The sequence below is a fragment of the Corvus cornix genome, chromosome 21 (genome assembly GCF_000738735.6).
Source record: "Corvus cornix cornix isolate S_Up_H32 chromosome 21, ASM73873v5, whole genome shotgun sequence".
NCBI classification, from domain to species: domain Eukaryota; kingdom Metazoa; phylum Chordata; class Aves; order Passeriformes; family Corvidae; genus Corvus; species Corvus cornix.
In genome coordinates, this window is record NC_046350.1 from 4,056,886 (window position 1) to 4,071,355 (window position 14,470).

General features: G+C 43.0%; 1 protein-coding gene across 15 annotated transcripts in view; it reads right to left on the reverse strand.

The window, feature by feature from the left end:
• The window catches only part of PLCH2 (phospholipase C eta 2), a 74,277-nt gene that overhangs the window by 33,975 nt on the left and 25,832 nt on the right, over positions 1-14,470 (reverse strand). For 4 of the 15 annotated variants that reach the window (XM_019289771.3, XM_019289768.3, XM_019289770.3 and 1 more), the window contains exon 1: positions 829-1,181. The exons of 5 other annotated variants lie outside the window; for them this stretch is intronic. In XM_019289771.3, coding sequence (XP_019145316.3) covers positions 829-1,021 — 193 coding nt within the window. In that variant the 5' untranslated portion in view covers positions 1,022-1,181. Of the gene's footprint in view, positions 1-828; positions 1,185-10,947; positions 11,394-14,470 lie in introns of those variants that run through there. 6 more of the 15 variants (XM_019289773.3, XM_019289772.3, XM_019289774.3 and 3 more) reach the window with 3 other exon arrangements.

Below are 14,470 nucleotides of genomic sequence, written 5' to 3' on the forward strand. Positions count from 1 at the left end.
AGTAGGATGGTGTTTCTCAACCTCTGCAAAAATTCCCAGTACTTTCTGAGCTATCTATGTGTCCAATTTTCTTGCTAAAAAAAAATATCTTTGATCGATGAAGCTGACAGACAAGCAGGACAAAAAAGTGCTCCAAGGGAACGGGCGGTTCTGGTCAAGGCTGTGCAGATTTCCTCACTGGACATGCAGAAGTGGCTCAAGAAGATTGTTACTAAAGTGCTTTTACTAGAACATCTGTTTTCTCTGGCCATCTCTAATTAGGTTTGCTGGGTTTATTACCTATTTAAATGAAAGGCTGCTGGGAGCACCCAAAGGGGATCCTTCTCACCGAGCCAGTGAAGCTTGAGAATTTTGTGTATCAGCATTCAGAAAACAACCTCCCAACAGTCCAGTGACCTACTGTGCATGAAGACAGCAGAGATACTTCTAAATGCTTGTTTTTAAAACTCCAAACTACAAATAAAATTTAAAGAGTTAAGAGGTGTATAATACTGGCAGATATCATGTATAATACTTGCTGTGGGTAAGAAGAAGACAGAGGCTATGCAACAGAAAATGAAAAAAGGTCAGCACGTATCAAAATGTACAAATTTGCTCTAGCTTGTCCTGAAGAACATAAATAAACAATGAAATTATAAGTGAGGGCTTGTTGAAAAAAAAAGAACTACACTACCAACCAAGCAACATAACATCAGACCAGGGCTGCCTCAAGTCCTTCCTTCTTCTCTGCTCCTCACACTGCTGCTACACAAAGGTGCCACTAAGATTTCAACATGAAAGCTTTTGAGATGTCACCATTTCATTCAATGCAGGGATTCAGCATCTTACCAAAGTGGCCGATTTTCCATCTTGGAGAAGCTACAATGCTGCCACCAACCCAGAAAAAGTCTTCGGCCAGACGGGCCACTGAGAACTTATTTTGAAGCAAGGGAGATTTTGAGATATCCATATCTGAGCTGGACTGAAAACAAGCACTGATGGCCTTAGGAGGTGTCAAGATTCTGTAGTACACATTTTCCATGTAATAGAGCAAAAATATTATCAGAAAAAGAGAAAATAGCAGTGAATTTACAAAATCCAGTGGTATTTTTCAGGTTGCTTCAGAACAGTTTCTCAGCAAATTTAGGCCTCCTTCACAGTCCAGATTTAGAACATTAAAATCCCAATAAAATCCTTTCTATTCAGATGTACCTGTGTGACTACTTTGGAGGATTGGGTGGGCTTCAGTTCAAGATTTTAAAGAAGACACATGATGGACCATGAGGCAATTTGGCATGAAGATGCATCCATTTCTGGACAGCAAGGCCTCCTGATGATATTCTTTTCCTCCTGCTGATTCTTCTTCCTTTGGTACTTTCCCAACTGCTCATCAAGACATCACAGCAATTTATAGTTGTTGGCTCCTCCACCGCTTCCTCCTCCTGACAGCGATTCCCACAACAAGAAAACCCTTTCCTTTCTTTGGTCACCAACAGATTTGCAGGTCCCACTCTTGCTGAGGGTCTACCCGCTCTTCAAAACCAACCAACAACATCCCCTGCAGTAAATAATGCACAGTTAACAGCACAATCCATTCCCCTCTCTGCCCTCCTGAGCCACCCTTGCCTTTCACCGTGGATCTGCCCAGGTGCATAAGCTCTTCAGTCTCTTTCCAGGACAGGGAAAAAAAAGAACAATCACATTTTCTTCTCATACAGCTCTTCAAAATATCATTGTACCAGCCTTCCTCTTTTCTCCAAAGGTTCTCCTCACTATTTTAGTGGACATTTCTGGTAAAAGAAAGAACATTTCTCTCTAGGCAGCAAAAACTAGATACGATGGAAACACAGCACATGTTTGCTTCAAATCCTAAATCCATCATACGCACTAATCCTAAAGCCGTGCTCCTGCCCTATCCAGTCAAGGGATTTACATGACATGTTACAGCTGAAAAAAAAAAAAAAAAAGGTTTAAAAAAAGTGCTTTCTTCTTCATCTTCCTCTCTTCCTCCTCTTCCTTCTTCTCCTTCTTCCCCAGTATCTTTCCATCTCACATCCTATTTAGGGGTGACTCTGTAAGCTGACAGATCCATAGAAGATCTTGCTTAGGGCACAGCCAGGCAGCTCTTGTGAACAGAATTGCTGTAACAGAACCAGGAGCACTGAGGGGGCTCCAAAACTGGCAGATAAAGCAGGTAAGGATTAATTTTTAAAAAGCACTAAGTCACTACCTCATTCCATTTGAAATGCACCCATTGAACTCCAAATACAGAAATCCGTCATTTAGGTTATCGCAACCACTTAAGCTACATTAAGTTTTAAGTACAATAGACAATCTCTCCTGCCATCTGTGATCTGTACAAGGAGCCTCATATGCTTCTACCCTGATGAGCTAAACACAAATTGCCCGTTTAAAAACACATTCATTAAGTGCTTCCTACTCTTCCTTTCACAGTTTGAAAAAGGCTTTGGAGTAGTTAATTCTGGAGATGATTCACTCTCAATTACAAGTTGTTTATTTCACCACCTATGCCCAGAGTTCTTATACTGAGCTTGACTCAAGAGTTTAACCACAGATTAATTCCAAACTAGAACCAAACTGGGTCTGCACCACGGGTGGTAGTGATGCTATGTACACTCTCGCCACTATTAATTCAAACACTTCAACCACAGCCTTCCATCCTCCTAGGGCATCTTTCAAGAGCAATTTAGTGAGATGACTGCAAACTGTCATCAGGGGAAGAGCAACTTCTCCTGTAAAATGCTCAGAAGGATATATCCATCCCACAGAAAACTCTGCCCTGAAGGGAAGAACAAAGGAAACTTTGTTCTAAAGATACTAATCCTTTCTTCAGGTGAAGCCTGGCCCAGGATGAGATCTGGGACCTGGGAGTTTCGTTGCCTGCTCTACCACCTGCTTTTCTGAATTTCTTAAATAAGCCCATAAACGTCTTTGTGTAATGTCCACGCTATAGAAATTACACCTTAAATGGCGAGAATGACACTGTTGTACCACACAGGGAAGGAGAGAGAACTAAACTTTGAGGGTCTTAATTATAAGGAGACAGACTTAAGGCAAACTTCTGCATAAACCAAAAGTATTGCAGCTCTGTAGCTCCTTTTTTCCCCTCGCAGTATTTAATCAGGATTCCTTGCAGTTTTCCAGGCTGTACATGCAACAAAATCAGTGGCTGGCACAGAACACTAAGGGTATTCCCTTCAAAATTCAAATATCAATTCTGCCAGGACATCCTAGAGTCTGCATTAACCATTTATGTGTTATCAACCTGGGGACAAGGGGAAGGGAGGAGAAGAGTGAAATGTAACTCCCATTGCAGCATTGCTCCAGATATTGGTTTCACGGTTCAGAATTAGAATTCTGCGCAAGCAGGGCTTCAAATGTGCATTTGGTTTCATTTAAGTAGAGAGAAATGCCAGTGATTTATAGCACTGGAAAAGAACTATTACAATATTCAAGTTAAAGTTAGATTTTTAATCCTAAGAGCACCCAGAGAAGGTTAATTTAAATCCTTTTAGTTGACACGATCCATCCACCCCTTCAGGCCTCCTAAGAACATCATCATGGAAACTGAGAAAAATAAAATCTTTCAGAAGGCTCCTCGATTTATTATGCTGGATAACAGTGTGGAAAAGCAACAGGGAATAACGAAGGGTTAAACTGGACACAATCCCTCTCCCAACTCTTAAGCACACTGAGCTGAGGACTTAGGATCTAAGCCTACTGAAATGGGTTTCTATTCTTGCCTCACTTGACATCCTCAGAGAAATCTTGCTCACCTGACACAACATGGAGATTAAAGACTTCTTTCCACAGTACTTCAGGAAATTATTATTGTCTGAGTGTAACAAAGGCTTTTCATGCCACCAAATAGATTTAAAAACCAACAAAGTCTGAGTCTCCAGGCTGGCCTGTGGCTTAGCTAAAAATGGAACTCTGAACACTTGAACAATGCTGGAATGTCAAAGTCTTGCAGAGGAAGAAATTCACTTTGAGAGTACCAGAGGAGCCAGACTCCATCCCACAGAAAGAACATCTTGAGGAAGACACAGGAGCACAACACACATATGGTTTGGAAGATGGAAAAAAGGGAACAGGATGGAGATCCTCCTGAGACAAATGGGTTTATCATTAATGCAATCCTTCGGGATGGAGGGATTCACTTTACTGCTGAGGGATGGAAAAAGTGTGAACAGTTATGTAATACATCGGGAAACAGCTGCAGCCCTCAAAGTAGAAAGACCAAACCCAGAAATTTCAGTATCCTGACTGCCAAAGACATTAAATGTTACAGAGCTGGCAGTGTATTTGACCTGCAAATCCACCAGGATTAGACCTGTGACTTCCCAGCCATGCACTCCCTTTACCTTTGCATGGACACACTACAGACCCAGTTTACCAGATTAACAAACTGACCTTGTCTCAAGAGGCTGAATCTAAAACATTGAACAACTCATGGGCAGCTATTAGTGATACACAGAAGAGCTTTGATTCAGGTATTCCTATTTCCCACCTCCCACCCAGGGAAATCTTGCTCCTAATGGCTGTAGAATCAAAAGAAGATGATTGCCAACCAACAACACAAGTCATAAAATACAAGGAGGAAACAGAAGCTGTCAATGCCTTCTGGCACACCTCTCTCTCACTTACTCTCCCCATAGCACTTTCAGTTCTAAACCCCAATCAAAAAAAAACCCTATAAAAACCTGCAGAAACTCCATTTACAGCTACACTTTAGCTACCCCAGCCCAAGACCTTCACAGGAGTTAGTCAGCCTGGTACTGCCTTTCTGAAGCACTAAATGTAAAGATGTTTCTGAAATACCAAAAGCAAACACATCTCATTGAAGTGCACATCACTAAATACAAGTTAGAAATACTCTCAATTTCAGCAAAGGTTCAAAACCCAACATACATGGGCACTGACACAAGCAGCAGGACATGACTTGATGAACTTGATGAACCAAAACCATGATGCTCATTCACTACTTCTAAACATGTGATTTATGCTTCTTCCCTTTCCCCCAGAAATGCTGCTTCCAAGAGGTCTAAAGCATCATGAACTGGGCAGCCAGAGAAGCCAGCTCAGCTGCAGTTTCTCTGCTGCTGGAGCCATTTGCCTCTGTGTTTCCAGTGCCCTCTCTGCTTTTTCACAGCTGTGTCTGTATGCAACAGCTGCCCACGTTTTCAGTGTGGGCTCTTCCTAAGGAGAGGGATTTCAGGAGCAGATGCTGATGAAGAAAAGACATTCACTGTTACATTTTCTAATTTTGTCTTTCAACTAAAAACTTCAGTATTAGTTCTATTAAGAATTGACTAAATCAATCTTTTTCAGATGGTTTTGGCTCAGAAAGGCCTGAGCACCTGCTGGGCCCCAACCTTATTCCAACTGTGCCTAAGCTGCCTTTTCCCTAATTCTAGCCCAGCTCCACCCTGCCGACCTCTGCCATGGGCACAGACAGAGCCTGCCCGACCATCTGGACAGCACCTCTAAGCACAGTAATCCCCCCTCGAGATTAATGCCGCACATCTTGCCCGTATCGAGTGGAATTCAGGTTATTCCATGGCCTCTGTGTCTCACCCACCAGGCTTCCAAGTGTAACATTTGTGCACTGGCTCAGAGCATGTTAATCGAGTTATTTAGCTTTAGTGTCTGAAATACACCTGACTTCAGTATCCATCCACTTACAAGGCACTGATTCCACTGGGAGAAGCTGTAACATCACATGTTCCTGGTGCACCCTTTCCATGCTGCAATTCACAGTGGGCAAGCCCTGGGACAGCTTTTTTAGGCAGCCACAACCATGAACATTCTCAGGGCTCCCCAAAACTGTTTAGAAAGTCACACTATTAAAATGAACCAGTAGTGAAATCCCTTAAATTACTTCATTCACTTGAAGGAATGTTTGTGGAACGAGGACCCATTAGCAACCACAGCACTAATTTAATGACAATTACTCTGCCTCCTGCCATGATGTTTAGTTCTCTTGGGCTCATCTGGAAAAAAAGGACGCAATTATTTTAATTAAGTGAGAACAGGCTTTGTGATTTGAGCTGTCGAACTCTTTTCCTTGCTGTCATAAAGCTGTCACAAACAAGTTGTGTCAATTGTAGGAAAATGTCAGCATAAAATAAAAGATTTTAAGACTATAAATGGTGCTCTAAGGTCACCTTGTCTCCAGCCACTGACTCGTAGAAGAAAATGTCCCTACACACTTAATTGAAGTAAGATCATAAACCCTTTACCTTTAAAGGTCTTTCAGTGCTTGACCATCTGTTCAGGGACATGGGCCATAAACCCACAGAGGGAGATTAAGGCAGGTTGGGAGGAAAGCAGTCAATCAATATGATTACTCCTTCTAGGAAAATGCCTCTAAGAATTCAAGAATCCAAGGCAAAATGGGCACAGGAATGCAAGACAGGTTGAAAGACGTTCAGAAAAGACACCTGGTACTGAGATGCCTCACCACAAACTGATTTTAACTCACAAATTTTACTTCTGTATTTGGGATGAATTTTAATGTATTCTATCTGTAAAAATTCAAAACTCTTCTAGACCTTCCTTTTGTGCCACGTACGTTTTGAAATATGTGACAGACTCCCTATTTCTTCAAATATAGACCAGTTTCATGAAAGACGGGAAAAAAAAAAGGAGCTGCAATGGCTCTAGGAATAACTCAGTCTCTGTCTTCATTCAGTGCTTTTCTCAGCTTCTGTGACATCCAAGAGACAGCCTTATGAGGCTGTTCTTTAAATTTTTCTTTCAAAAACTTATCACTCAACAGAACCCAGCATCTGTAAATCTTAGAAACCAACAGCAGGTCTTTCTGTAAGCTTGAAAGATGACCAAAATTGTGGTTTCCTTCGAGCAGGAGACACCTGCTCTAATCCCTGAGGGGAAGATTACCAGCAGAAAGCAGCACAGAGAGTGCAGGGTGCTGAGCTGGAGCCCACAGCAAGGTCAGGGACTGCAAGTCTCACAGCTTATTGCCCAGTTTCATTTGGTCCTGGATTGAGTAGGGCTCAGGTAAACGTACAGGAAGTAAAGTAATTGCCCTGGGCTCTTACAGGAAATGGGTTTCTATCTTTTGCTATGGCCTCCAATATCCACCTCAGTTTGAAACAAAGCATCCTGACAGATTCATTTCTCTCCAGGGCTTAGAGCCAGAAGATAAGCAAGCATTTGAAGGCTGATGAAAGTGTCAGCTCGCTGGCTGAACTGGAAAAATGGGCTTTCAGGAAAATATTTTGCAGAGATCCACTTTTAACAGCGGTTCTGGACTTTGTTCAGTACTGGCAGGTCCACATTCACTCCATGTCAGCTCACATCACGCCAGAAAATTTAGTTGCTCTCTGCCACATAATGTCTTTAAATGTGCAGAGGCCAATATTGATTATCCCTCTGTAATTCCCTGAAATGGGAAAGCTTTCCCATTTAGTTGGACTCAATTCACATTCACCACACAAATTATTGTCAGGGACAGAAGGGATATGAATCACAGGAAACTGCACGTATGGTACCAGTTAATTTGAAGTTGTCCACTTAGCATTAACGTGACATTTTCTTTGCAATGTTTCCCTGGTTTTTTTTTTTTAATTAAACTGAAGATGAGGCATCTGGAAACCATCTCTAATTAAGGGCTAGACCAGCAGAAACAACATCTTCAGTAAAAGGCAAAATCAGGACCGATGATGCTGGAGAACCAGAGAACACCTGAATATTGGCCTTCCCCAGTGAGAGACATTGTTCAAATGCAGTTTCTGGGAGTCTGGAGTAGCTCAGGAGGCTGAAATTCTGCAGTCACATCTCATGAGCAGTTCCACTGGAAGATGTTTGCCAGCTGCCACATTTTTGAAGGATTTTCCCAGACACAATGCTTCTCTCAGGACATAGCCCATCCTTCTCCCACTAGCACTGACACTATCAGTTGTTTCTTTAGTGATAATTGAACACTTCAGAATTACTGGGAGCAAGGAATTTTTTGGATCATCATCAATGACTCCTCAGCCTCTAGTCAGCCAGAAACCCTTTAAAAAGGAGAGTGGCAAGTCACTGGAACACCAAAGTCTTGAGAGCCTGGATGTTGGTGCCTCTCACTATGAATGCTTGAACAGATCATCATATGAAGACCTCTGGAGGCTTTCATAACACTTGGGAACTACTGGCTTCAGTTGCATCACGACTGGTTTTATACCTGAGAGAAGAATCCCATTTCCTTTTAATGCTGCAGATGACAGCAAGAAGGTGGAACGCTTTAAAAAGAACCTTCGTGCAAACCCCTGCCTGTAGCTCCAGCTCATGGAACCTCTGCCCATGGAACCTCTGCTCTTTTCAGTTACCCCATTTGTTTTCCAGGTGTTTCCACTCACTGGCTTAGAACGACACCATCTGGCAGAAACACCGAGCTGGTTTAATCACAAACACTGATTCAATCTCAGCCTCAGCAGCTCCCTACTGCAAGCAAGGAATAAACCTGAATAACTGCTACCTGGATGATCTCCAGGGAGATCCTCAGGTGAGAGCCCCTCTCTCTCATTCCTGTTTTCAGAAGCTGAAAGCTGCACCCAGTAGGAAGAAGCCAAAAGGACTTTGGGTGACACAATTCCTGTTTCATCACACCTTCCCTGAGGACCTTGTCTGTTGAAAGTACAAATGGATGCACACTGGTGCATCAGGTTTCAGAGAACAGTAACTGGAGGAGGAATACTCAGGCTGTCCCATCATGACATTTTCAAAAGCAAACTATTCTTGTTTTCAGTCCTGAAACACTTCTGTTAGAAAATGCAATCATTAAAAGTATGTTACTGGCTCTCCACTGCCAGAAGGCAGGGATGGATGGGATATTGGGAAGGAATTGTTCCCTGGGAAGGTGGGGAGGCGCTGGCACAGGGTGCCCAGAGAAGCTGTGGCTGCCCCTGGATCCCTGGAAGTGTCTAAGACCAGGCTGGGCAGAGCTTGGAGCACCCTGGGATAGTGGAAGGTGTCCCTGCCCAGATGATATTTCAGGTCACTTCCAACCCAAACCATTCCATGATTCTATGATAAACGTACCACTTCAGCCAACTCAGTCCAAAACCTGGGGATTTACAGGTTCTGAAGATTTAAGAAAACCACCTTCTTTCCTTGGAACAAGAAAAGTTCTTGCATATAGGAAATACTTTCTCCCTGTTTAGCACACTGTTCAATTAAAGTTCCATGCTCCCAAATCTCCCGCCTCTATGCCAGCAGTATGGTACAGATAAATAAACTCTTATGCCAAGTTTTAAAATCTGCTTTTTTGCTTTTAACATAAATATTGACAATGCTCAAATGCATCTCATCATCTCTGCTTCGTTCTTAACAAATCTCCAAGGAAATATTGGTTAACATTTGCCTGTTGTTGTGATGCATACTGAGACTCTCTCACTACTTACCTGAATTGTTCGCAGACTTCTCAGATTCATTAAATCTGTCTCAGCCTAGAAGTATTCATGGACTTGATATTAATTTTGTCAATAAATAAAACAATTTCCAATATGGTCATAAAACTATGGAAAAAACAATGGCCATTTCTGTGTACAGTAGAAGCTTTTCCCATGTGATGTTCTATGGTCACCCTCTTTTTAATTACCATTCTGCTCTAGGATGGGACCTTATAAAGTCCATTTGCTGTAATTTTCACATCCACATCCTCCTTCAGTTACTGGAACAGTATTTGCTGGAGTGATGAGTGCACAGGTACAGCCACACCTGTCTGAGTTACCTGTTGTCCCTTTCTCAGTGAATGGCATTGCTGGAGCTTATTTTTAGTATTTTAATAACAAAGACAAGGCGAAGCCAAACCAGAGCTCACGGATATGAGGTTTGGTTCTGACACCCAAACACCAAGTTAGAGCCAAGCACTTTTCCACTTTGGTAAAGTTTTCATCTAGAAATGATTTTTAGAAAAGAAGAGAGAATTTTAAGGAGTGCTTCCTTCAAAAGGTATGGCAAGGGATTGAGGAACGTGGCACTAAGCATTGATGAGTTGAAAGCACAGGGAGTGAGGGATACTGCTCTGCCTTCCCAAAGACACCAAAGTGGGAGAGCAGTGTCCAGAGAATCTTTTCTGAGAACACAGAACCCAAGACATCCTTCTTTACTTGTTGCGTAACTCCTGTAAAACCACAATGCCTAACAGATATGAAATACAAAATGCATACAGACAAGCAACCGGGCACTGGAGTCAATTAAAATACATCTCAGGGAAGGGTTTCTCTCTCCAGGCTTTTCCTGAGTAAATGGATGAGGAAATAAAGCCTTTAAAAATTAAAACTGGGCTTTTGAGAATTGATCTGGAGTTCATAGATTCCTTCAGCAGCCATCAGTACAGGAGGGATGAGCTCCAAGTTCAGCATGCAGGACACTGCAGCACAGTTTTCCCAGCTCCAGGCACTTCCCTGACTTCATCCCTGGTTTAATCCCGCCAGGGACAACTTCAACCCCAACTCATTCTGTGCACTCTTCTTGTTGGATGGGTGTAAAGAATCTACATCTAATGAGCAGCAAATCACCTGTTTTAAAAAATTAAAACAATGCAGCTGACTCACAACAGTACCGGAGCCTCTTTTCTCTCTTCTAATGTGGGTAGCAGAAGGTCTCTGGTTAAAAATAGAAAGCCTTTCTTTGGGTGACAGCAGCTAGTTAAGTGAGCAGAAAAGGAACATGAACATACCTGGTGCACTCCTTCGTTGCACACTTTATTGCAGGAAGGAGCAGCCATTAGAGATACATTTATTATTTAAGCTTTAGTGATAGTAGGAGGCAAAGGTACAGCAAAAGCTCCCTTAAGAACCTGCTGTATTTGTTTAAAGCATTTAAGTTTGAATAACAGAAAAGAAGTGTCCAAGGAAGCTTTGTAAACTACACTTTTCTCTACAGTAAAACTAATCTCCCTCAGAAAGGTGGTTAAAATAAACATTTTCCCCTTACCTTTTTCTGGGCTGAGGCATTTAATTGTGCTTGCATCATCCATATTCCAGTGAGAGATTCAAGTGAAAACACCAGAGGAAGCAGTAAAGACCATATGCACATCCCTGATCTTTCGAAAGACTCTTTTAAAGAATGAGGAGAAGAACACTGCCCGTTGGTCTTTACTGCAGCATCCGAGGGTTCCTAGGAATGCCTGCTGCCTCTGCTCTCAGCAGGCTCATCTCCTTTATTCCCTGTGCAGGAGTGGATCTGGAGCTGCTGGCAGGTAGAAACCAGCGCAGGATCTCAATGAATGTTTCCAGCCTTTCCCTGCAACTCAAGTGTTCAGCCACCTGGGATAACTGTTCGTTAACTCTTTGCCTCCCTGCTCTCAGGCGGGACCTAGGGATGTCTTTTGCTATACTCCTTCGGAAAAGAACTGAAGGAAAGACTTGTGGATGTCAGGAAAGAAGCACAAAGGAGAAGTCAGTTTTAATTCCTCTGGGATGTATTGCAGTAGGCAGCAAACATCAGTGAGGTGCTACTTCATTTAAGAAGGGAAAAAAACCAACCTCTTTTTTATGTTAATGCCTCCCCCCCTGTGTCCATTCAGCATCCTACACATTGTTATGGGATCCTCCCAGACTTACTTTAGTTTAGAAAGCAAGTCTACAGCTACTGATAAAAATAGGCAAGCTGTTCTCTTTAGATTTATTTCTAATTTCTTTTCTTGGCAAAGACGATATATTTCCCTCCTTTTTAACTTGCAAGGAAATATTAATGCAGAATTAATGGGATATGGCTGGGAAAAAATGCACATTATTGTAGTCTGTGTCCCAAAGCACAACTCATGAGAAGAAAGACACAGACCTTTGAGTTCTGTCTAAATCCTGGAGAAGAATTTCAGCATCTTCGTATGAGGGTGCTGCCTAAAAATTCCAACCAGGAATAGCTCCTGCCCCTCCTACATGCCACTGAAATACACAGGATAAAACAATTTGTTCCTTTGAGGACTTGAAATCTAAATAAACAGGAATGATAAAGGACTGGTAAATAGTTATTCTGCCCTCTAGGAAAGGAACACCGATGCTGGGGGGCAGGGTAAGCAGGATCCCAGTGCCCTGCTCAACACCCAGGGCATCTCCGCCACGGAGCCCTGCAGGCAGTCCCCCCACACGGGTTCAGCAGGCAGTGCTGCTCTGGATCCTCTCCCCACCCGACTGCAGCAAGTGAAGCCAATCTGTGTGTGCTGTTTGACGTTGCCCTCCTGCCTTGTACCTCCTCATCCTGACCTACTTCAGTACATGAGGTGCTGTGAAATGCTCACAGAGTCACCTTCCTCCCACCCCACTCAGGCTCTCCAAACTGGGAATGCTGACTCTCCTTCACAGCTCCCAGCTGTTGCAGCTGGATTGTCCTGCTGTCTTCATCCTACATCGTCTTTGCATTTTAGGTACCAGTCGCCATTGCAGAAAGATCAAGATCTTTGCAAGATCTGGCACAACCCTCCACAATTTTCATTTAGGCATGAATCCCATGGTCCTTGCCATCTAAGGAATGAGTCCAGGACTTGGCTGAAGTTTACTTTCAATAAAACATTATCCTATTTGCTTAGTGGTTTTCAGCATTAGCTGTGTCCCCTGGGGTCTCATCTCCTGAGCAACCCATCCAGGAGCACTTGAGGAGCACTTACTGCAGGAGCCTCTGGGGCCTCATGTATTTACACCACATTACATTTGGGTAATTCCTCTTGCAGCCACTGTGCTTTAACACAGGCTTATCAGGGTGAATACTGCAGAGAATGTTTATCCTGCAAGTAACTCTCATTTCTCTTCTTATTTCCTGTAGGCAAGCGCAGGTTATCAATAAATCTCTGTCTCATATCAGAAGGGAGAAGATGGGTAAGTGCTGAGGCCCAGAAAATGCCTGTCAGACAACTTCTCTGGGGAATCTCAGGGCAGGAAGTCTTCACACTGCAGGGTAGGCTCAATTCACTGCTAGGGACAAACCTCCCATTCAACACCACCTATTCCTCACAACTTGATCAAGAGACAGAGCAAATTAAAAGATAACAGCTAAGGATGATCAACTAATTCACTAATTACTCCATCAAACTGAGCAAAGCTTTTTGCTTTACAAGGTTATGCTTTCTTTAGAAAGAAAAATATACTCCCATCTGAGACCATTAGCGATTCAGAATCAGTACCTAATTACTGTATGGTATCAACTTCATAAAATGAAATGTTTTGTTTCTCTGGGAGTTTTTTGCTGTGCAGTTAGAACAGGGTCACAGAACAATCGTCAGAGAAAAAACCTGAATGCCTTCACAACACATGCAAATTTTTTGAAATAAAGAGAACACAGACTGTGCTATCACCGAGACCAAAGCATTTTACATTATCTTATTCCAAGTAATGTCTAGTCTAAACCAGGAAATTCCTCTGTGCAAAGACAATCTGCTGACTCTTGAAATCAATGATGGACTTTGATCTGGCTTTCGTGGACTCTGATTCACACCAGAAGTGTATAAGTGACTGGGAAAGGTCAGCAGCACTCCAGTTTGGAGAGCATAGTGCTCTGGCACAGTGCTCTGGCATGGAGCAAACTTACACCGTTGTCAGTTCCATATTATACAAAGCATAGCATGCCCTAATTCCTTCATCCTCCATTCCCAGCTCTCCAGCTCTACCAACCAGAGCAAAGAGTGACTTGTGGTGTGGTGCTGTCACATCACAAAGGTTTAAGTCCTAAGAAGGGACTAAAAGGGGCCAGGAATTCTCTCAGTTGCTACTTTCCAAGATATGCAGAGAAAGCCCAGTGTGATGGCACCAAGCAGCCGAGCCCGGTTAGAAGAGATGAGCCATGACATGACAAAGATCTGCCCTTGCTGTATGGCTGCACTGTCCACAGAGGATCCTTATCTACCCCAGACTTCTGCCACACAACCACAGCACCATCCTGGCTGCTTGCTGGGAAAGGAACAGGGCACTTCCAGAGAAACAGCACAAACCACCCAAGCTTTGACTGATAAGCACAGCTTTGTCAGGTCACAGTGCCACACACTATAAGGCTACATTATAATTTGACTACACATTCACCTACACATACACCCCTCATCCCAAGGCTCCAGCTGCCACATTTTATCACATTCTTAAGACCCATTTCCTGATAAAAATAACAGAGATCTTGTTGCCCAGTGCAGGGGAGGGGTGTTAGCACTGCTGGGGACAGAATGAGACAGCTGGGAAATGCAGCACCACCATGTTACACCACAGTTAAGTAGAGAATGGAACATCCACAATGCCAGGGACATTCTAAATAACTTATGAAAGTCAAACACTGAGCCCTCGTTGAAAGCCATCAAACTCCATCCAGAGAGCTCCATCTCTCACAATCCATGGCATCACTTCAAGACCTTGTATAAATCAACTTCAACACATGTGGGTGTCTGTTCTTAAGTTTTTGTTCCCATAGTTACCAATGTACTTTACCACAGAAGAGAACAGCAGGTGGCAAGACATAGAACAAAATCACCATTCTTTTA